The 21846-nt window shown below is 43.4% G+C and overlaps 1 protein-coding gene across 10 annotated transcripts in view; it reads left to right on the forward strand.

Moving 5' to 3' along the window:
- Positions 1–21846, forward strand: part of PTPN13 (protein tyrosine phosphatase non-receptor type 13) — a 161368-nt gene that overhangs the window by 49713 nt on the left and 89809 nt on the right. For all 10 annotated transcript variants that reach the window (XM_044429300.1, XM_044429304.1, XM_044429301.1 and 7 more), the window contains exons 3-6: positions 8298–8467; positions 11842–11907; positions 14630–14815; positions 18463–18556. In XM_044429300.1, the coding sequence (XP_044285235.1) occupies positions 8298–8467; positions 11842–11907; positions 14630–14815; positions 18463–18556 (516 nt within the window). The remainder of the gene's footprint in view (positions 1–8297; positions 8468–11841; positions 11908–14629; positions 14816–18462; positions 18557–21846) is intronic.

Consider the following 21846-nt stretch of genomic DNA (forward strand, 5'->3'; position numbering starts at 1 on the left):
TGAGAGGCGTTGTTCTAGGGATTTGTGTAGGCACTGGTTGTGCACCTGCAAATCTGTTTAGTTTTTAAGATGCACAAAATCATTACGGCTTTTCTTGAAACTTTACATGCCTACTAAAAATAATGGCAGAAATGTCCATTTGTCCTCCCAATGTTTTTCCTTTGTATTATGTTGTTTGCTAGAATGATGTTGCTGCATTGTCTCCAAATGGATATATTATTTAGAAAAACCAACCAACCACAATTTTTAGCTGTCTTTTGGCAGTACTTATTACATTCCCTAGTTTCTTTCACCAGATTGCATACTTCTGGAATTAGCTCACCAATCTGGTAGCTAATTGCTAAAAATGACACACATCTGACCAGGAGCCATACCAAAAAAAATCCAGTGGTCCTGCAAAGAAGATTAACATTCTCTTTTGCTGGAAAGTTTTCAATGTTTTAGGGGGAAAGAAGGGACCTTTTTTCCATTCTGCTTAGCAATGATAAGATGAACTCTGGAGAAAAGAAGAGGACTCACTGAGAAACAGGAGTGATTTTTCTCTTCTTGTTCCGCTCTATTATTGCTTAAAGGGCTCTGCTAATCTCTTTATAGATGGCACGAATTTTATGAATCAAAAGGCTTCCAAGTGGAAGCTTCCAAATGGAAAACCTCTCTGTTTTTCCCATTACTTTTGAGGATACAACTGTGCAAGCTGTAAAAAGCATAACCGGATGGCTCTCAGGGCATATTGTCAAGAGACACCCTTTGTTTAATTACATTGAGCTGAGAGCATGCAGCCGTAACAAGGGACAGAGCAGAGGGTGGTTTTGACAAGAATAGGTCTGGAGCAAGGGCAAGAGGCCAGGCAATGGAGGAAGCCAAGTGGACATGCCAGAGTAGGATCAGGAAGTAGGGAATTGCTGGTGCTCCTGGTCAAGTATTACTATCAACAGCCTAGAGAGGTTGGTTTTGGGGAGCTAACTCTTGAGAGATGGTCTACTTTGACATCAGCAGATTTTTCTTGAGCACTGAAGAAGCTTGGCATTAGAACAAGAGGATCTCTCTCTCTCTCTCTCTCTCTCTCTCTCTGTCTGTCTGTCTGTCTGTCTCAAACCCATAGTTTGCTGTTGGGTTGTGGCTTGTTTGCCATGCTTTGTTATTTTGCTTGGACTCAGATCACAAATAAACCTTGGAGTGTGTGTTATTGTGTTGACTGAATCCAGCCAGAGATAGAAGCGGAGAGGAGTCTGAGATTTAGTTGAAGATGCCTTGAAGATGCAGAACCTTTCTATGACCACCTCTTGGGATATTGTGGAAGGGGTGATACAAATCTTGCAAATCAGTAGCTATGGGAATAAGATTAAGGTATCAGATGTGCTGTCCTGTAGAGGATCCTTTTGTTTGCTTCAATTTGCATTAGGAGAGGGAAATATCCAGCCTTTCTGGGGTTCCATTCCAGCCCTATCTGTTCCCCAGAAGGCCCTGTCAGTTCCCCTGGCTCATATCCCATTTCTCCAAAAACCAGTCTTTTTGTGGTTTCCTGACTTTGGTGCAATTCTCCCCAGTTTGGAAGACTGAAATGCTTCTCCTAAGCCACTGGAAGCAAGAGCTTTAAGCTAGTATTTTTGGTCCTGCCAACCCCAGCCACCTACCCACCATCACTAAAATGTGACACCCAGGTGCATCAGGTTCCCATCCCTCACTTAGGTACTCGTAAGTTACAGCAGAGGTCTACCGCATTGCCTGTGTGTGCTCATAGGAAGGACGTAAGACCCTATTTAGTGCTGCTGGCTCTGAAATTTACCGCCAATCCAACGAGATATGCAGGAAAACTCAGGGTGAAAATGATGGACTGTGCATAGAGAATAGGCAGGAAGTTAACAGGTTGTGCAGGCTGAGTGAAGGAAAGGGCTATCACTCAGCCAAAAACCCACCTGCTTTGCACACAAAGGGTCCCATGTTTGTGCACAAAGGGCAGGGAATGTGTCCTGTCTGCAAACCAGGAAAGTCATTCCCAGTCAGTGCAGAACTAGACAGATCAGTGGTCCAGGCTGGTCCAAGGCGGCTTTCTATGCTCCTAAATGTATCAGCACTAGGCCAGGTCTGTTGCTTCAAGACAGGCTGGTTGACCTGATTGCTTGCAGCACCTTCGGCGCTCCATTCTCAGGACTCATTGGATGGTTTCACTGTTGGATATAGCCAAAGCCACACTGGAGGGAGACCAAATGCATGAGGAGGGGAGCTCTTCAGCCCTGTCCCACTCCCTGCATGTTTCCATCACTCTGGAAGGTGGTGGTCTACACAGGAAGGCTTCCTATATCTGTGAAGGAGAGCAAGAGAGACCGCTTCTGCTACCAGACGGTACAGAAATATAATGAAAAGCAGAGTCCTGAATCACACAGAGAGCATCCAAAGGTACAAGGGGGCTGTTTGATTCAGACCATGACCTCCCTGTGACAGCAACAAAGGAGGGTGTGAGCCTGGAGTGTTCTTCTTGTTACACGTTCAGTAAACGAGTTGAGAACCTGTGAAGAAGACTGAGTGGTCCATGTCTATTGAAGCAGTGCTATGAGTGAGCTCAGAGAGAATTGTGAAGTGCAGCATCCTTTTCTACTTGAGCATGCAAAAAGGCATCTGATTCACCCTTCCATGCATGTCAGTAAGAATTGTTGTCGTGATAATGTATTCTTAATACATAATAGTTTATTATTATAGTTTTATTATTTACACCCTGCCCTTCTCCTTTTGCAAGGAACACAAGGTGGCTTACATAGTTCTCCCCTCTGTTTTTATTCCCACAACAACAATCCTGTGACATAGGTTATGCCGTGATTAAGCAACTGGACTCAAGTAACCCGAGTTTCACAGCAAAGAGGAGACTAGAACCCAGATCTCTCAGGTCCCAGTCTAGCATGCTAACACCCAACACCACACCAGTTCTTGAGAGGAGAGGAGACTAGAACCCTCAACTCTCAGGTCCCAGTCCAGCATGCAAACACCCAACACCACAATTGCTTGTTTAAGTGCTTCCCCACATCATAACTTTTTGAATGTGGAAAACAAGCATATCAAGACTAATGGTTTTAGCGCAGTGTTCTTCCCTGGGGTGAAACAAGCCCTACCTGGTGCGAGTCACACAAGTGGTGTGCTCAGACAAACTCCGGAAGGCCTGTGGCCTTCGCTAAGGCATAGAATTAAATTCATATTGCCATTTGCGTCTTCCTTGCTGTATGTCTGTCTGCTGCAAGGGAGGGGGAAACAGAACAATTGACCAGAAAAAATAGGGAAATACATTTGCAGGGGTAATTGGAAAATCTGGGAAGACTTTTCCACCCAAGCTTTCACACCACTAAAAGCGACAGAGAACTTCTCTATTACTGTGAGAACTGGACTGTCAGTAGTTCATGCTTTGTTTAAAAAAAAACACCCTCCCAGCAGCTTTCAGGGGCTGCATTCCAATGGCAGGTGGGGCTGAAGGCAAAAGCAGAAAAGCTATCCCAACCCCCAAGCGCCAGCTCAGAGCTCTTACTTCTGATAATCAAGCCTTAAGAGAGGCATTTCAACCTTTGAACATAAGGGGAAATATGCAGAAAAACTGGGAAATCTTCAGACCATTGGAGAGGGTATGCCTTTTGGAGGACTTTGAATTGGCCCATGGACCTATCTTGATCGGATGACCAAGGTCACAACCATTCCAGCATCCCTACTGAGAGATGGCTTAATTTCTTCATTTTCCCTTTCCATCATTTTCCTTGTGTGTTGTTTCTTTTAAAACTATAAACCTGTAGGCAGAAATTATCTTGTTTTACTGATTGCATTTAATCTGTTCTGGGAGATTTATTTTTAATTTTTGGCAGAGGAGGGTGATTTTATTTAAAAAAACACCTTTAAATAAATAAATACAATGTGACAAAAACATAGGCTGGTTTCCATTTGATTCTATGCAAATGGGATTTTATGATATCTAATCTGCTGTGGATTTTATCCCAGCTAGGTAATCTTAACCGGCACGTGGTGCAGCAGACAGAAGTCTTTTCACATGAAGAGGCTTTAAAAATAGTTTTGCTTGTGTGCTTTTCCTCATTCATCTTTTGGCATACCATTGGAAGTGGATTCATGGGCGCGCTGCCGAGAACAGAAGAAATTTATTTTGCAAACAAGCGGTACAACAGTAATTTGTGCTTTTGTGTGCACAGTGGTGAGGTTCTGTGTTTTCCCCATTCAGCTAGCATCCTGTTGTCTAATACTTGCAAAGCTCCTTGAAAGAGTGCCTTGTGGTCAGTTCCTGAAATGAGTTTATAGTTTTCAGTATTTTAAAAACCTCTCAGGTTGGATTTCTTGGATCAAGTCAGCCTTCCCCAAACTGGATGGGCCATGCTGGCTGGGGGTGATGGGAGCTGTAGTCCAACCTTTTGTGAGGACACTGGATTGGGGAAGGCTAGGCTAAGTATTCCCAGTTTTGGAAGCCTAGCTCTACCGCTTGCATGGTGGCCCCATTGCCTGGCAGTCTTCCTGATATATCCCAGCCTGATAAGATTTCCTAACCTTTGAACAGGGGAATTCTTGTGCCTGGACATGGCCCAGGGGTGGAACCTGGAACACTCCAGAGCTAGTGCCAATTGACTGATTGATTGATGGCAGTCAATCACAGCAGTCAGCGATGGCAAACAGTGATGCCAGATGCAGAGTGCCTGGCTGGTTTGTGCTTTCTAGGATGGGGTAACGAACTGTCACGTCGCTTTGCCAGCATTTGCCCTTTTGCTTTCAGATCAGCAGACCCTGTGGGGGCAGCTATGAAGAAAAATGACATGTCTCTCATGAAACAGCTGGAGCTGAGCTCAACACCTGCGGGGTGGAGGTTTCATGACACTAGAAACCTTAGGAAGAGCATTGCAGAGCAAGAATGCCATGATGGAAAGAGCACTGTTCCTTGAACCCAGCTTCGGGCAACAGGGAGAACATGGAGGAGGAACTCAGGTCTTGGTAGAAGTCTGCCTGTCTCCTCTTGGTTTCCATCTGAGACGTTATTCCAGGCTGTTTGTAAATTGCCACCCGTCAAGCCATGTGCAGGTTCCTCAAGCCCGTTTCTTCAACCCTCTGCTAGAACATAAGGGGGAGAGGGAGCCTTGTGGCACCAAGCCAGAGTTCCACCCAGTCCAGTGTTCTGCTTCCACAGTGACCAACCAGATGCCTGCAAGAGGCCCACACTAGCGGACTAGCATCCTCTCACTTGCCTTTCCCAGCAAACTGGTACTGACAAGCTATCTTCCTCCAAGCACCTTGTCTACCGTTTGCAATTGTGGGATAATTCTCCCACGAAAGAGGGCCAGACTGTGTCTTGGACACATTCATACAGTTGGGGTAGGCAACCCCCTGTCCTCCAGATGTTTTGGACTAGAAATCCCATTAGCTTCCACCATCATGGCCAACGAGAGCCAGTGTGGTGTAGTGGTTAAGAGCATGGGACTGGGACTCAGACAATTCCAGTCCCCGCTCGGCCATGGAGCCAAATGGGAGACTTTGGGCCAGGCACAGACTCTCAGCCCAACCTACCTCACAGGGTTGTTGTGGGGATAAGATGGAGGAGGAGAAGGATGTAAGTTGCCTTGAGCCCTTTGTAGGAAGAAGGCAGGATATAAATCGAAAAATAAATAAAAATAAAATGGCTTATGGGAGTTGTACTTCCAAACCTATGGAGTGCACTGAGTCCCTAGATTCCCATTTTTGTCTGTCCTGAAGACCTCAGCTCCTACTATTATGAAAGAGGATCAGATAATTCCCTTGGTTAGAGCATTTTAGGAGAGCTTCAGCAATGCATCATTTAGCATATCTAGCAGTTTTGTTGTGTTCCCTACAGCGAGGTCTATTGTTGCAAGGGCTGCTGTTTCTGGTGGTAAATTTCTTCTTGGAAAAGGTCAAGTGTGGGCAGCCATCGCCTCAGTGTTTTCTTTTCTTTTATGGCAATATTATTTTCGCAGAGCATGAATGAAGTTTCTTGTGGGGAGTATGGAGTCACTCTTCTGTCCACAGTTTCCCACTGCTGCATCAAGTAACTTCAGATCTTTTCTGCAGGAATTAGTTCTGATAACGAGCATATGACAGGCACGGCTGTAATTCTTTTTAGTTGGCAGCTTAATTTTCCAAGCCAAAAAGAGAGCCTAAGGGAGGAGAGTTGTTCCAGTTTGCAGGGCTCCACTCTTGCTTTGATGTGCTGAATAATTGCTTGACAAATGAAAGAAAAAAATATTAGATTGTCTATTAAAGGTGGCATTGGGTCACTGTACAAAACAGAGTCTATGAAATACTGCCAATTTTCTTTGCAGTGGGAAGGCAAGGGTGAGGATGTGCTAAGATATTATTAATAATGAAACCACAGATACCCCTTTTGGATCAGCTACATGATCTGCAAATAGATTATAGGACTGAAATTACACAAAGATGCTAAGAGTATCTGTTATTTTTTCACCAAGGTTGTTAACCTATGCGTGTTCCAGAATTCTGTTTGCAAAGATTCAGCTTCAGCAATGGAGTGAAACTCAGATTTGTGGACTGAAATACATTTGAGAAACAGGTGTACAGTTTTGATGAATGGTTTATTCTAGAAGGTGACGGTGTTTGGGTAGGTCCTCCCATATTGACAAAGTGAATGATGATTCCCTTGTGTAAAATCAGGTATTAGGATTGTTACTACTTTTCACTGCCTGTCTTCCTTTTCCCAGGAACCCACCAGTCTCTCTTCCTCTCCATTTTATCTTTTAACAACAAGCCTGTGAGGTAGGGTAGGATGTGAGGCAGTGACTGGCCCAAAGTTACCCAGTAAACCCCACGGCCAAGTGGGAATTAGAATCAAGATCTCCTGAGTCCAACTCCATCATGTAGCAGTTAACACTACACCAACCTGACGTGAAGCAGCTGGAGTCCTCATACAAAACCAAGAGACATGCTCAGGGAAGATAGTTACTGCCATAAGTCCAAGAACCCCTTTAATTTATAAGGTAGAATCCAAACGACCTTGCATTTCATTGCTGATGCAGAGCCATGCTAAATCAGACGAAGGCTTCAGCATTCTACCTGTACAGTGGCCGGCTGGGGGATGCCTGTAGGCAGACTTGGGAGTCCAGTCATTTGACATGTCCCTCGCATGATGTAAGAGGACTTGTTCATCTACTAAGCAAGGGAAAGAAATTCCCTCTGGATTACTGTGATCCTGTACACACGCACTGAGAAGTTAATTGCACTAAGTTTAGTCCCAAATCAACAGGCATAGGTTTGTAATTGCAGACCAAATGCAACCTCGGCCTCTTGCAGAAAACTTCATACTCTTTTGCCAAGCTTTCTGAACGAACACAAGTAATATACACGAGTTACAGGATTTTTCTACATAATTCCATCATTTTGACAAGGCCATGCAATCACTGATAATTAAAATGGGAGGGACTATGAGAATTTGACTCCAAAATTCTAAAAAATCTGTGATTGAAGAGATCTCAAAATGATGGTGATTCTGGTTTGTAATCTTGGTTTACAGCAGGAGTGGAAAAGTTCCAAGAGTCTGGGGATTGATCCCCTCTAAACATAAAGGGGACCACATTGTGCTCACATCAAGCTTGCCTTAGAAATTCAGTGGTATGGCAGCAAAAAGGGGCTCATTTTCCCTTGTTTTGTTGCCAAACTGCTGGACTTTGGCAGCAGACCATGCCTTCAACTCTCTGGCTGCGTGGCCATTGAATTTCTGAGCCAAATTCAATACGGATAGGTTGCCAATAAAGTGAGGGATACGTGTTGCCCAGAGGCAGTTCTTAAACCACAGAATACTGATGTATGTATCAGGGAAACTGTGCGTAAGAAACCAAGAAGTTTTGCTTGAAGATTGGAGGGTAAGAGTGGGAGGAGAAATAGAAGAAATGTGCAATAAAGCACCAAGACTTGTTTTTTGGATGAGCCCATTATGTTTGAACCAGGTCTGTAAGTGCATTGACTCCATACAGAGATTTCAGAAGATGGCTGCAAAAAATCACATGGCTGGGGGAAACTGACTCCTGCAAAACCATTCATTTCTGTGATATTTGGGAAGATATTTGTGTTTATCCAGTTGCTTTTTTCCAGTTAATTCAACTTGTTCCTACAGATCTAAAAGGGGATGATTCATATGCCTAACAATGTAAGGAGTCCGTTTTAAGAAGAGAAATTGTAAGCTCTCCATTTTGAACCCTCTTTGCTGTTGTACATCAACTTTCTTTGTTGAATGAATGGACTTGAAGTCTTTTTAATCTGCTTTTTAATTGCTACTTGGTTTTCCTCCCTTCCAAATGCAGCTGATCCAACAGCCCTGGGCTTCATCATTTCTCCGTGGTCTCTTCTGCTGCTTCCATCAGGCAGCGTATCCTTTACAGATGAAAATATCTCTAACCAAGACCTGCGAGCATTCACGGCTCCTGAAGTTCTCCAAAACCAGTCGCTTGCATCACTTTCTGATGTCGAAAAGGTACAGCAACTTGCCTCTGTTGTGTGTGTGGTTTTTTCCGGCTGCTTCTAGGCAAAGGGAAAAGAATGATGGTGAAGCTTAAATATCCCAGAGTTTGCTTAGTTATTTCTGTACCAGAAGTTCAGTTATCTAGCTATCCAGCCCGTGCATCTTCTCCATGGTCTTTCTGGCTACACTGCCAAAATTACTTAAGGCACAATCAAAAGCCCTACAATTCCCAGCATTCCTCAGCCAGCAGGATTAGCTGAGTCATGCTGGGAGTTGTCAGATGTTTCCCTCTGTGTACACACGCTTAGGAGTGTGCCCTTAACTTCTCCTTTATCCATGCTGTGCCCAGTCTAATTGATTCTACATACAGCTGAGGGTAGGAATAAGCCCCCGGGCAAATGGGACCCACACCACATATGCATTGCTCCAGTGAGTGCACTCATATGCAAATCGGCTCGGGCCCTGTGAGACACCTGTCTCCTTTTTGAGGCAGACAGGTAATACAAGCAGCCTCCTTTGGGCATGTCCTCCATGTACAGAGACATGCATAGAGCAAGACTGTTTTCTCCCCTGTGCAGGCTGCGTCCTGAACACCGCTGTGTTCTGTACGGCTGTATGTATCAGAGGAAGTTTATGCAGAGGCTCCCCTTTACCATGGGGCCATGCCCCATGCCTGTACACCAATGGCAGGGCCTCTGTGGGGTGCATTGTGAAGACCTGGAGCAGGAAAGCCTGTGTCCATTCAGCCCTTCCCTCGTTAGTCCTACATGCAGAGGGCAAGGCTTAGGAATGATTGTTTGCACCTAGGCCTTGGTTCACACCAAAGATTCACTTGCATAATGGAAATACGATGTGCTGAATTGTGATATTTAATTCTGCTGATGAGTGAAAGTGGTTCAGTGTGCTCACCTGAAATATTCTACCTGAGATGGGAAGCTGAGTGGGAGTGCAGGGCAAATATCTTTAGTTTTCCTTATGACATGTAGGGAAGCCTACAAGTCAGGCTGTAGGTGACAAAGCCTGACTTCCGGAAGCCAAGGCACAAGTCTCAGGAACACCTTTTATTGCATTAATTCCAGTAATTAACTCTAAGCCTTGAAATACCAATAAAGATCTTCAGATTACAGATTGCAGCATAGTTGCTTGATCAGGATCAGTTCATGAGCATCACAACTAGAGACCCAGTTAGCTCTGGGTTCAGCATATGGAATAAATCCAAAAAAAGTATAGTTCCAGTGAAACCAGGAAGTGTTCCAGCTTACCAAAATGCAAAGTCTGCTGCCTATTGCATTTATTTCAATGCAGGGGAGTAGCCACTGAAAGTAGCCACTGAGTAGCATTGATTTAAATGCAGGGGAGTAGCCGCTGAAAGTAGCCATTGAGTAGCATTAATATAAATGCAGGGGAGTAGCCACTGAAAGTAGCCACTGAGTAGCATTGATTTAAATAACAGGGGAGTAGCCACTGAAAGTAGCCATTGAGTAGCAATGATTTAAATAACAGGGGAGTAGCCACTGAAAGTAGCCATTGAGTAGCATTGTTTAAATGCAGGGGAGTAGCCGCTGAAAGTAGCCATTGAGTAGCATTGATATAAATGCAGGGGAGTAGCCGCTGAAAGTAGCCATTGAGTAGCATTGATTTAAATGCAGGGGAGTAGCCGCTGAAAGTAGCCATTGAGTAGCATTGATATAAATGCAGGGGAGTAGCCACTGAAAGTAGCCACTGAGTAGCATTGATTTAAATAACAGGGGAGTAGCCACTGAAAGTAGCCATTGAGTAGCATTGATTTAAATAACAGGGGAGTAGCCACTGAAAGTAGCCATTGAGTAGCAATGATTTAAATGCAGGGGAGTAGCCACTGAAAGTAGCCATTGAGTAGCATTGATATAAATGCAGGGGAGTAGCCACTGAAAGTCAAATGTTCACTTGTGGCAAGGAATCCTAGCTCTCAGCAGGTTGCTGAGCCTCACCAGGTGTCTCTTTAGCAGAGCACTGTAGGACACCCTTCTCTGGCAGAGGCCTCCACTGCTGCCCTGTTCCCATGGAAGGTATCTCTGGTTGAGATGCAGGGCCTGCATGAAGGTCAGGTCTCTCAGCTGTGGGAGCTCACAGGGTTCTGTGCTGCTTCCTTTCCCCTCCTTCCCTCACACGTGCTATTGCACTCCCCCTTCATAGTTGGGGCAAACCACAGCGTCACATCATGTCCAAATCTGGACAACAATAGTTAATGCCAGCTAAAGGTTGTGGTCAAATGAGCACCCATGAAACTATCATTTGATGTAGACTTTCACATCTTCAATAGGAAACTGTTTTTCCCATAATGGCAAGCTGTGCTTTGCCCAAACCAGAAAGTTAGGGAGGGAGAAGGGAGGAACTGTGCAAGTTCGAATGGCGCTCCAGTTCTCCTCCCCTGCTCACAAAGGGGGTATTCCAGTGGCATGGCAGAGTAAGAGGCTGGAGAGGTCTAGAGATGAATAATCCTGAGGGATTCTCAGCCACCTGTCCTGCCCCTCTGAAATGCTGCTGCAAGGGGAGGCAAGAGGCCTTTCCCATGAAAATCTGCACAGGAGAATGGAGAGGCAGAGATGGATGCTGCTCTTCCTTCCCTGGCAGAAGACTTCCAGTTCAGAAACGTATGGTTTTTGCAATAGCATCACACCCTTAATAGTTTTCAGTTGTGCACACTGAGCCTCAGCTCCTTACTTCTGGTTTCCACTGTGTTTTGCTTTCAGCTGTGGTTCATCAAGGGAGTTTCTGAGGACCAGTCTCTCTTAGTTTCCTCTCTTGTGCCTGAAATTTGAGCCTCTCCCACAAAAGTGCTGAAAACCAGCATGGATTTCCATGCTATAATCACCTCCTGAAACACAATGATAGGGTTGCATGAGCGCTGGGTTATGACTTCATTCCTAAACCAAAGAAATGATGTACTTTGTGATACATTTCTGGCAGATTGCTGGATAGACAAAATAATGCATTGTTAGTCACTTGCTAAATTCAAACTAAAGAGAAGAAAAGAAATCAGTATTAACTCTAATATTGCCAGGTTTTCTTGATTTTTCAACTCTTTAGTCAGATAACAGGTTTTGAATGCAGCTCATTTCTTTCAAAATAGAGTTGGAAACTTGTAAACAAAATCATCGTAGAAGAACCAGATTGCTGATTTTGTGAAGAGCCTTACACAGAACTACCAATTCACAGAAATGTTTACATAAGAAGTTGCCTTTTTCAGCAGCTGTTTTGCATAATCCAGTTCTCATAATCCCATGTAGTTATAAGTCATTTTTTTTTGTTTTTTTTGTTTTGTTTTTTGAGGTTTACTTATTATTTATTTTGCACTTATATGCTACCCCCTACTCCCAATACCACTCATGTGTCTTGTGTTGCAGATTCATGTTTATTCTCTTGGAATGACACTTTATTGGGGAGCTGATTATGATGTTCCACAAAGCCAAGTAAGCACTGAAGATACGTTTTTTATTATTATATTAATACCTTGCCTTTTTACTGCCAGCTGACGTAAATCTCTTTCTTCTATCTGTTTATCCTCACAAAAACACAGCGAGGTAGACTAAGAATGATGTGGTTACTACAGACACAACAACACATCACCAGACAACTTTGTGTTGGCTGTTGCTTCACTGCAAGGCAGTGTTGAGAGCAAACTGTTTGGGCTTCTCTGTGTTGGCTAACAGCTGGGGTGGGGGGGGGGGGTAATACCACTAATGCTCCTCTTACCCATATGCCCCATAGCTGCCTCTCTTGGGGAGGAGACTGTAATATGAAGCAACAGTATTGGAATGTCTTTTAATATTTTCCAGTGCACATGTTCTTTTAAATTATTTACCTGCTACTTGGAAGTTAATTCCAAGTCCATGTAAATAAGTTTTCTGAGTGCTTTTTGACAACTAAAAGACTGATATTGCAACACTGGAAAGTTAAACAGGTACCACCTGTAACTTAATGGATAGAGGACCTAATGAAGCTTTCAACATTTGTACAGGTGTTATTTAGATACCTCCTGCAGATAAAAATATGAATATTTGATCCACCCTTTGGCAGCTTATGCATAGCTATTTTTATTGATACCTGTATTTTTATACACTTATATATTCATAGGTGTAAATTTCCTGTGCACCTATTCCAAGTGATCTATTTCCATTTATCCTGGAGAAATGATTTTTTAAAATGATGTTGGTTGGCTTTTCTTGCAATCCACATTGAAAAAGAATAATTGCTGGGGAGAAATAGGAAGTGGAAGCAGTGCTGCTAAACTTTGCCTGTGCCCTTTGATTCATGACCACAAATGGAAGGAACTTGTCCCAAATGGGTGTGTTTTCACAGAGGAGCGGTGCAGCTGCAAAATCAGAGAACAACACGAGATTTTTGGAGTAGTGGTTTGCTGTTGTTTTACTTGTATTGCTGCTGCTGAACAACTAGAGAAAAAATGGGAAATAGAGCGCTAAAGGATGAGTCCTGTACGACAGGGCATGTCATCAGAAGATAACCACCCACTATGAATTCTGACAGTGAATTCTGAAAGGAGGAAATCCAAGTACCTGTGGTGCCTGGGAAGTCATCATAGCAGCAGACAGCGTACACCCTGGAGTGTGTGTGTGTTTCCAACAGAATATACTAGATGATCAACTAGTAATACAGGAAAAGAATTAAGTAGTTCTCAGCTATATGGGTGTAGTCACGTAACTGCAAGACCAGGCTGGCTTTGGCTTTCCAGTCAGTTTGCCTCCTTCACTCTGTCTTTCTTCACATAATGCTTCTTCATTGTGAGCGTTTGTGTCCTAGCAGAGTGCAGCTACCGCCTGTTGTTTGCAGTATAGAGCTGTTACTTCCATCCATATGGAATTGCCAATGAATTACCCCAGTCAGACCTTGCAGGGCTTTCATTCATAGTATTGCCATAAGTCAGAGATGACTTGATGGGACTTAGGCACACAATGTCAGCTCAGACACAACATACTTCAGAACAGATGGTTTTAGACTGCTTCTTGGTACAGTAGAAAGGTACCAAGCCACATTGACCAATGGTCAACTGCCATAAGAGGCAGTTTCTTATCATCATTGATTTATCCTTCTCATATCACCAGGGAAGTGTTGTATTGCACATGGTGGGCATGTCATGAGCGGAGCCAGCTGGTGCCGGAGGTCAGACTAGATGGTCCGGGAGGCCCCTTCTGACTCGCTCTATTTCTATGTATTTCACTGGTTTGCTAGAAATATTTTTCCTAGTAATATAAATACATTGGCATGTTATTTCTGATTTCTCCCATATCATTCATATCATAGCATTCTTCTCATTCTTCTCTAACCAGAGATTGAATGTCAGCTTGGCTAAGTCTTTAGTTATAGCTACCCTAAACAATGATATTGTTTTGCCCCCACCCCATCTGTTCTGAAAGGTTTTTTTTAACAAAGAAGTTCTTATTCCTGCACTTCTTTCCCCATGTATTTTATCTCACATGATCAGCTCCAATATTCTGTATTTTTCATTTCTCCTTACAGTACCAACACAGCTTTCTGCATTTTATAATGCTCCTTCGTTGGCAACCTTCCCAGTCCATGAAATTTGTAACATCTTGCAGTAAATAGACTTTTCAAATGCATATGTTTCTTTCTCCCCATTTATTGAAGCTTTATATTACCCTAAATTTGTTAGCCTTTAAGGAGCTGCCACATCCTCAAGTGGTTCTCCATCTTGATGGTACATTTTAAAATGTTTTTGTTTTAAGCAATTGTAACTAGAAAAAGCAATAGATGAATGTTAGAAATGTAAATTTAGGAAGGATTGGGCTTTGGGATCATTAGAAAGTATTGACTCAGAGGTCCCTCCACGTTCAGCAGCACTTACTCCCGAGTAACTATGTACAGGATTGCTGTCAAAGGATTGAATCCAAGGTGGAAAGGGTGCTCTGTAGAGGGAAGACTTCTGTTGGAAACAGGATCTTCAATTCCAACTTACTTGCCTTTAAAGCTATTTGCCTTGCTTAACCAGCCATTCATTTCTCTTTTTTTTTGTTGGTGTGTGTGTGTGTGTGTGTGTGTGTGTGTGTGTGTGTGTGAAAAGTTGTCTTAAAACCTCCTTAACCAGATTATGTCATCATCTAGTGATTGAAACATTCACAGAGTGTTCATGTTATGTTATTTTATTTTTAACATCAGCCCATCAAACTCGGAGATCATTTAAACAGCATACTGCTTGGCATGTGTGAAGATGTCGTTTATGCCCGCGTGTCTGTACGGACCGTTCTGGATGCCTGCAGTGCTCACATACGGAACAGTAACTGTTCACCTTCCTTCTCTTACGTGAAACAGTTGGTGAAACTGGTTCTGGGGAGTTTGTCTGGGGTAAGTCTTAATGAGCAAGTTGAGCAATCGTTGAAAGTTTGCCAAATTTCTGTGAAGGAATGGGCAAATCTTAGTTACTTTCTCAACCTACCACAAAGAAACATTCTAAAAATGACTGAGAAGATCATTTAGAGAATTTTAAACTTTTCATTCGCCCAGAAGGCAGAGACTTGCAAGAGAACTAGTGATGCGAGGATCACATGGCGCGCACACTGTGCTTACCTTGAAAACTGTACTGGATAAAGCAGTCCATAGGCTGCCTAAACATCAGACAGGCATATAGGTGTAAATTCCTGCGAATAGCCACAATCAGCCTATATTCTGCCAGTCTGTTCTCTGATCTATTCTCTGCCAACAGAAACCTGTCAATTTCTGTTTGGTTCAGTTTCTCTTTTTTCCCTCTCTTAGATTTCCTCCTGAAATGTGATAGTTTTGTTTTTAAATATTTCTCTACAAGAACACAGTGTTGCCTAATGACAGTCTCCCAAGTGCTAACCCTTTTTGCAAGCAATTTGTGTAATTTTAATGTTGCTTTTACTGATATAGCCATTTTATTTTCCACTTTTCCTTAACATACCCATTTTTGTGTGCATTGTTTGCTTGAAGAAGTCTATGGCAAAATTCAGAGTGGTGTACATTTCAAAGCCTGAGTTTTGGTTTACATATTGGCTTGAAAGTAAGTGCAAATTAAAATGCAAACCAAACAGGGTTTTCCCCTGTACAAGCAGTTTGCAGAATTTGCTGCCGTGTGATGTGGGGAGAGTCAGATATCTATTTAAAGGGCTTGACAGATTCACAGAGAATAGGTCTAGCTGTAGCTTTAATTCTGATAACTCGATGCCCCACATTCAAATATAATGCAATTCTGAATTCTAGATGTAAGTGGGAATTCTCTTCCCTTCTGGCCGACAGAATGCTGGACCAAATTAACCTTAATTCTGAGGCATGATGGCAATTTGTGTATCCTTTCCGCTCTTCTCCAAATGCAGGAGCCCCCCCTTTAAAGGTTAGAGCTGCAAACTTGTACACTCCTTCCTGAGAGTAAGCATTATTTGGAACAAAAGGGCTTACTTTTGAGTAAATGTGTAGGGTTGCGCTACCATCATCTTGATTTGTTAGAGATTGCTTTCATGACATGAACAATGGCTGGAAATGGATGAGAGTCTTCCCTCTGACAGAATCTTGGATGGATTTCCCTCTTTCTGACTTGACTTCCTTTCCGCTTTTCCTTGCCAAGAGACAGTTTGGACTGACTCTTCCTCTTTTCTCTCTCCCTGGAACTTGCCAGGTTTGCTCCAAGTGAACAGTCTCAGAATTTTTGCATGTTCATTTCACTCATGGAAGTTGTGGTTGTAGCACAGCCTTTAAAGGACACTCTTTCTCCTTAGGCTGAGAAGGGAAGTGATGACCTTTGTATTTATTTTTTCAGCACACCTACGTAGTATAATTTCAGCCTGGAACACACCGTGCAGGTGAACTTAATTTTGGCCTTAGCCTCACAGTGACATCCAACTTGGCAAATTTAAGATAGATATCTTTCTCACACATGATTGATGCTGAACACGTAGGTCCCTATTCTTCTTTGCATTATAAATTATTTCCAACAACTCTATTCAAATAACTCATTGGCTCTCATAGACCTGTGTGGCAGCATAACACTCTCTATAGATTTATTTAGGGAAAATTCACTAGGTTAGACGATAGACTAGGATGAAATTTGGCCTGCTTCATCTTGCCTGTAAATTACATTGGAGACGCATGACTGATATGATCAAGTAATTGCACTTCTTATTGTTCTGTTTGCTTAAATTAGGGAATGACAGTCTCCCAAGTGCTGTCAGGCCCAGGCCATCTGTCAGGTACATAAAGATGTGTCATCACACACAGTGTTGGCAAAGGCATGAGTCACTCCAGTCTGTCGCTTCCGCAAAACCCCTTCTGTGGTTCATTATCTCATCTGGGCTTAGATAGCATGATAACTCGTGTTTCGACAGCAGCCCACATTCAAGCCATATTCATCTTTTGAGTGTGGACTGTTACGCTGCCTGAACCCAACCAGCGACTCTTCAGCGTTTCAGCCCTGGACTTTCAGAGTGTCAGACCAGCCCTGTCTGCACAAGCCAGGGATTCTCCTGGCAAGCCCTTGTGCGCAGACCATGTGCCCTGCTGCCTAGCTGTAGACTTCAACCCGCCCCAGAAATGCTTTGTTTTTGCTTGGGATTGGTGACATTGGCTGATAATTGGCTATGCTACCACCAGGGACATGGGAGGTACATCGAATCACACAATTGTAGAGCTGGAAGGGGCCAGAAGGCCACTGGGGCCAGTCCCTGGCTCAGGGCAGGAGATGCTTAATGGCAACTCAAAACTGAGCTCATGGAAAGGGTGTTCTACAAACCAAGGCCCATTTCACATGCTGACCAAACAGGTAACTGCTGGCAGGTGCCACCAGACAGGCCTCTGCAATTCCTTGGACGCATGTCTGGGTGTCTGCTAGGATGCTGGAGAAATCCACTACATAGTCATTGGTTGTGTTTTTATGAAGCTTACCACAAACTCCACAGTGGACCAGCTTTTTCTGAGTGGCATATATTCCAAGGACCTGTGGACTGCTGTTTAGTAAACTTTCTGGAATTGTTGACCGATTTATTTTTAAAATGTAAGAAATATAAGAAAAACACCTGTGAAAATGCACATTCCCCCCCCTCCCCGCCCACCCATAGGCTAAAGCATAAAAAATGTGTATTTGGGTACAATCTGCTCCTTTTCAAAAGTGCACATTTACTTGAGTGTACACTTTCCAGAAGAAACACAAGTTCAGGAAATTGTGAAAAGGCCTTTTCAACTAGTGAGTTTATGAGAGAATGAAAGGCCCAGAAATGGAACTGGATTCAACGAAATCCATCAGTCCTAACCCTTATAAACAATTCAAAGTCACTTCACATTTAATGCAGGAAATACTCAATTTTTCTTTCTGATTTTAGGCTGGCTGGAGCGGTCACAGTATAACTTTAATGAAATAGGCTAAGTACCCATAGTGCTAAAATGGGGTTTCTTTGGGATAACAGCAGACCAAATTATCTAGAAGTATAGTTATTTAGAATTTTTTATTTCCTTCAGAAAGCTTCTGTTTGCATATCAGCTAGAAATGCTCATCATTTCATTGGAAGCAACTTATGAAGATTACATATATGTATGAGAACTTGCGGCTAAATAAATGAAGCCAGATAGAAATTGCTTTGCTTGGTTTCATTTTAGCTTTTATCATTTTAGCTTTTTAGCGTGTGCAAAAATGGCTGTGACAGTTATTGTTCAGTATCAGTACCCTCAACAAAGACTACAAGCCAAGCCAAATATTACTGAAAGGAGCCCAGCCAACGATACCTACAACATAACCAAACAACAGTTGCAGAGGCAGGCAATCCAACTTAAGCCCACGTTCTTTCAGTGTAGAAAAATTTAATGGTTCAATGACAGATATGCCTTAATCATTTTTTTTAAGATCTTTGTGGTTTGGCAAAAGAAGGTGTGTGTAATTTTTTGAACTATCCTCACTTTTGATGCAGTACTTGCTGGCATCATTTCTCCCTCCCCCCACTTCCAGTTCTGCTTCAGCTGCCTTTTATTTCATTTCATATTTTTAATAGGTAGATCAGCTTTCCTGCACTGGGGACAAAAAGTTTCAGACTGACAGGAGCCAAGCCATCCGGGAGAGGCTGAGAGGGAGAGGACTTCCCACAGGTTAGTGTTTTACAAATGAAGGGAGGCTCCTGTTGTGGAAATCTCGACTGCTTTTTAATCTTCTGCTTCTAGATAAATAATGTGATTTGGGTAAGAGCCTTCTGATGTTACGATCAGTCTGACTGGTTTTGCTTCAGAAAACAGGTTGCTCACTTCATTGCCTGACACAAAAACAAACTGGTACTTGTTGATTGCGCAAGTATTCATCCCCCTGAGTCAATATTTGGTAGAAGCACCTTTGGCAGCAATCACAGCTGCAAGTTTTCCTCAGAATGTTTCTATCCCTTTTACACATCTGGATCCTGTGCTGTTTGCCCATTCTTGCTGGCAAAACTGCTCCAGCTCTGTCAGGTTGGAGGGGGTCCATTGGTGAACACCGGCTTTCAAGTCTTGCCTCGGATTCTTAATGGGATTGAAGTCTGGGCTTTGACTGGGCTTTTAAAAGCGTTCAGGTTCTTGTTCTGAAACCAGTTCCAGGTCCCTTGCAGGTGGAAACAGGATTTCCTCTAGAATTGCCCTGTGCTTGCTTCCATCAATTTGCCCTCCATGCTGAACAGTTTGGCACTTGCTTCCAAGGAAAGGTCTCCCCACAGGATTCTTCCAGCAGCATATTCACTGTGGAATGGTGTTCTCAGAGCAATGAGCATTGCTGGCTTGGTGCTGCATGGAGTGCTCTGCAGCAAGGATGAAAAGGTTCAGCTTTGGCCTCATCAGGCCAAAGAACCTTGTCCTACATCGGCTGTTTGCTGTATTTCTCACATTTTACAGGCTCCAAAGTCTCACGGCTTTGTGGAGCATCCAGGTGATAGTTGCCCCATTGACGGTGTCTCTCATCTTAGCTAAGGATCTCCCTAGCTGCTGCTTCTCTGGCTCACGTCCTCTTACCTGGTCCCTGAGTTTTGGAGGACAAACTTCTCTAAGCAGAATCACAACTGAGCCATACTCTGTTCATTTTCTAATAATGGATTTACTTGTGCTTTGGGGATGTTCATATGTGTTTTGGGATATTTCTGATAACAACCCAGATTAGTACTTCTGTGTAACTTTATCCCAGCGTTGTTTTGATAGCTGTTTGGTCTTCATGTTGCTGTTTGCTTAGAGATGCTCTCCAGCACTGGTATTAAGTGGCCCTGGAATTGCACACAAGTGGACTCCATTCAGCTTCTTACTGTACAGTATGCGACTTCTGGAGGCAGTGGAGGACATAAGTTTATCTAGGCATGTCACAGCGGCTCGTGCAGCAATGCATACTTATGCAACCAACAGGTGCCAGTTGGTGTTTATTTACCTGCCTTTTGTGTCACAGTACACATACCTTGCATCTTTGCCATGTTGAGTATCTTATGTATATCAAGGGGCACCAGTGCCAATTGCATGCGCCAATTCAATCCATTTCAATTCCAGACTGAAATACAACAAAATTCAGAAAAGCCCATGGTGAGGGATGGGGACTGTAGGATGGGAAAAAAGCCTTATCAAAGATGATATATAGTTTATTGAAGATATACAGGGATGAAATATGGATGCAGACTGTCAACCAAAAAGCCAAGGAAAAACTTGCTGATGGTGCTTTTGTCACAGATGACTTCTTGATGTGACAAATCTGGTTTCTTGAGCACCAGTAACTTGGATGCCTTGCACATGGTGGATCCAAATGGAAAGCCAAATGAGTGCCTGTTGCCGTGGATTTTATAAAGTTTCTTTTGCCCTCTGCTTCAGAAGCTGTCCGTATATAAAAGCTTCCTTCCGTGGGAGACAAGGAAGGGAGATAAGGTTGTGCTGTTTCAGTTAACTTCCATAAAAGAGCATGTAAGCATCTTTACTGTAGGGATGAGGCAAGGAATTCACAGCACCTGTTCGCTGGTCTGGTTTCTCCCTGCTTTCTCATTCTGTAATCCCGATGAAAACCTCTATCTGTGCCTTCACCCCCTTACACACGCACTGTGCCACCAGCAAGACGCTGTTATCCCAAGAGGGGGTGCTCCATTGCAGCAGTGCAGCTTCCTTGCTTGACAGGGGTGGGGGTGGGGGTGATATTCATTTGGACTGCAGTGTGGGTGGAAAAGGGTTGAATGCCCCCCCTCTCCAAGCACAACATAGAGATGAAGGGAGAGTTGCTTATGTTAAACATGCACTTTGACTGGTTTCATCACTGTAGGGTGGTGGTTAGAGTTTTGGCCTAGGATTTGGGAATTCCTAGTTCTAGTCCCCACTCAGCCATGAAGCTCACTGGGGGACTTGGGGTTACTCACTGACTCTGAGTCTACCCTACCTCACAGGGTTGTTGTGATGCTAAAATAGGGAGCAGGATCATGCATTCTGCCTTGTGCTTCTTGAAGGAAAAGTGGGAGATAGTTGTAAAATGAAAGGGAGGGAGGGAGGAGAGAAAGAAATTTCATGCAATTGCTTTGACACTCAGTGTAGTAAAAGCATTAGATTTTCATAGGCACATACAAAATTACACTCATGCACGTACACTCTTTTTTCTAGCAAGATTGGGTATTTTCCTCATTAGCTCATGCCCAGGTGTATTTCAGCCTGGAATCACTACTATTTTTCTCTCTGTGATAGTGATGGGATGGGAGAAAGACATACATGTACCCACAGTACTTACCTCCTGGAGATTTCTCTGTGGTAAATACTGTGTGCCAAGGATCACAAGCTGAAAGCTAGACAGGATTTACACAGTGCACAATTTGGCTTTCTGGTTTGCAAAAATTGGAATTAAATAACCAAGGAAGTGTTTCCAGGCAAAGCTTTTACTCTCCAATTGCTCTCTCTCATTCAGGAGTTTTATGGCGGTGTCCAGATGGCATTGTCTTCCATTTGTAAACCTCCCATGTTTTCCCAGTTCCCACCACTTCTTCCTTACTTGTTTTGAACTCCAAAAACAAAAGTTAAGGTGGGAAAGATCGAGTAAGTACATGGTGTACTTCCACTTGCAGCAGTAGGAGTGCTCTGTCCTGAAGCGATCCACAGGCTAGGTTACCCTAATTAGTACCCTACGGAGACCTCCTTTCATTCAGTGTCCTCTTCTTGTTGGGAATGAAAGATGCGGTTATTCTTGGTGCACTTTCTAGGGTTGGGGTGTGGCACCATCTCTTCAGATGGGAACTGGAAGGGATGGGAAATGAGATGGTGGAAGAGAATGAGGCTGTCCCAAAGCCTCTGTATGCAGGTGTTCCGCAGATCATGGAAACAGACAGGGTTTTGAAGGGAAGAGAAGGGAAGAGTGAGAGGACAAGCCCAGTCCAGTTCCTGAACCGATGATGTGGCGTTGAGCTATATGG

Source organism: Varanus komodoensis, unplaced genomic scaffold, assembly GCF_004798865.1.
Source record: "Varanus komodoensis strain SLA01 unplaced genomic scaffold, ASM479886v1 scaffold2, whole genome shotgun sequence".
Taxonomy (NCBI): Eukaryota; Metazoa; Chordata; class Lepidosauria; order Squamata; family Varanidae; genus Varanus; species Varanus komodoensis.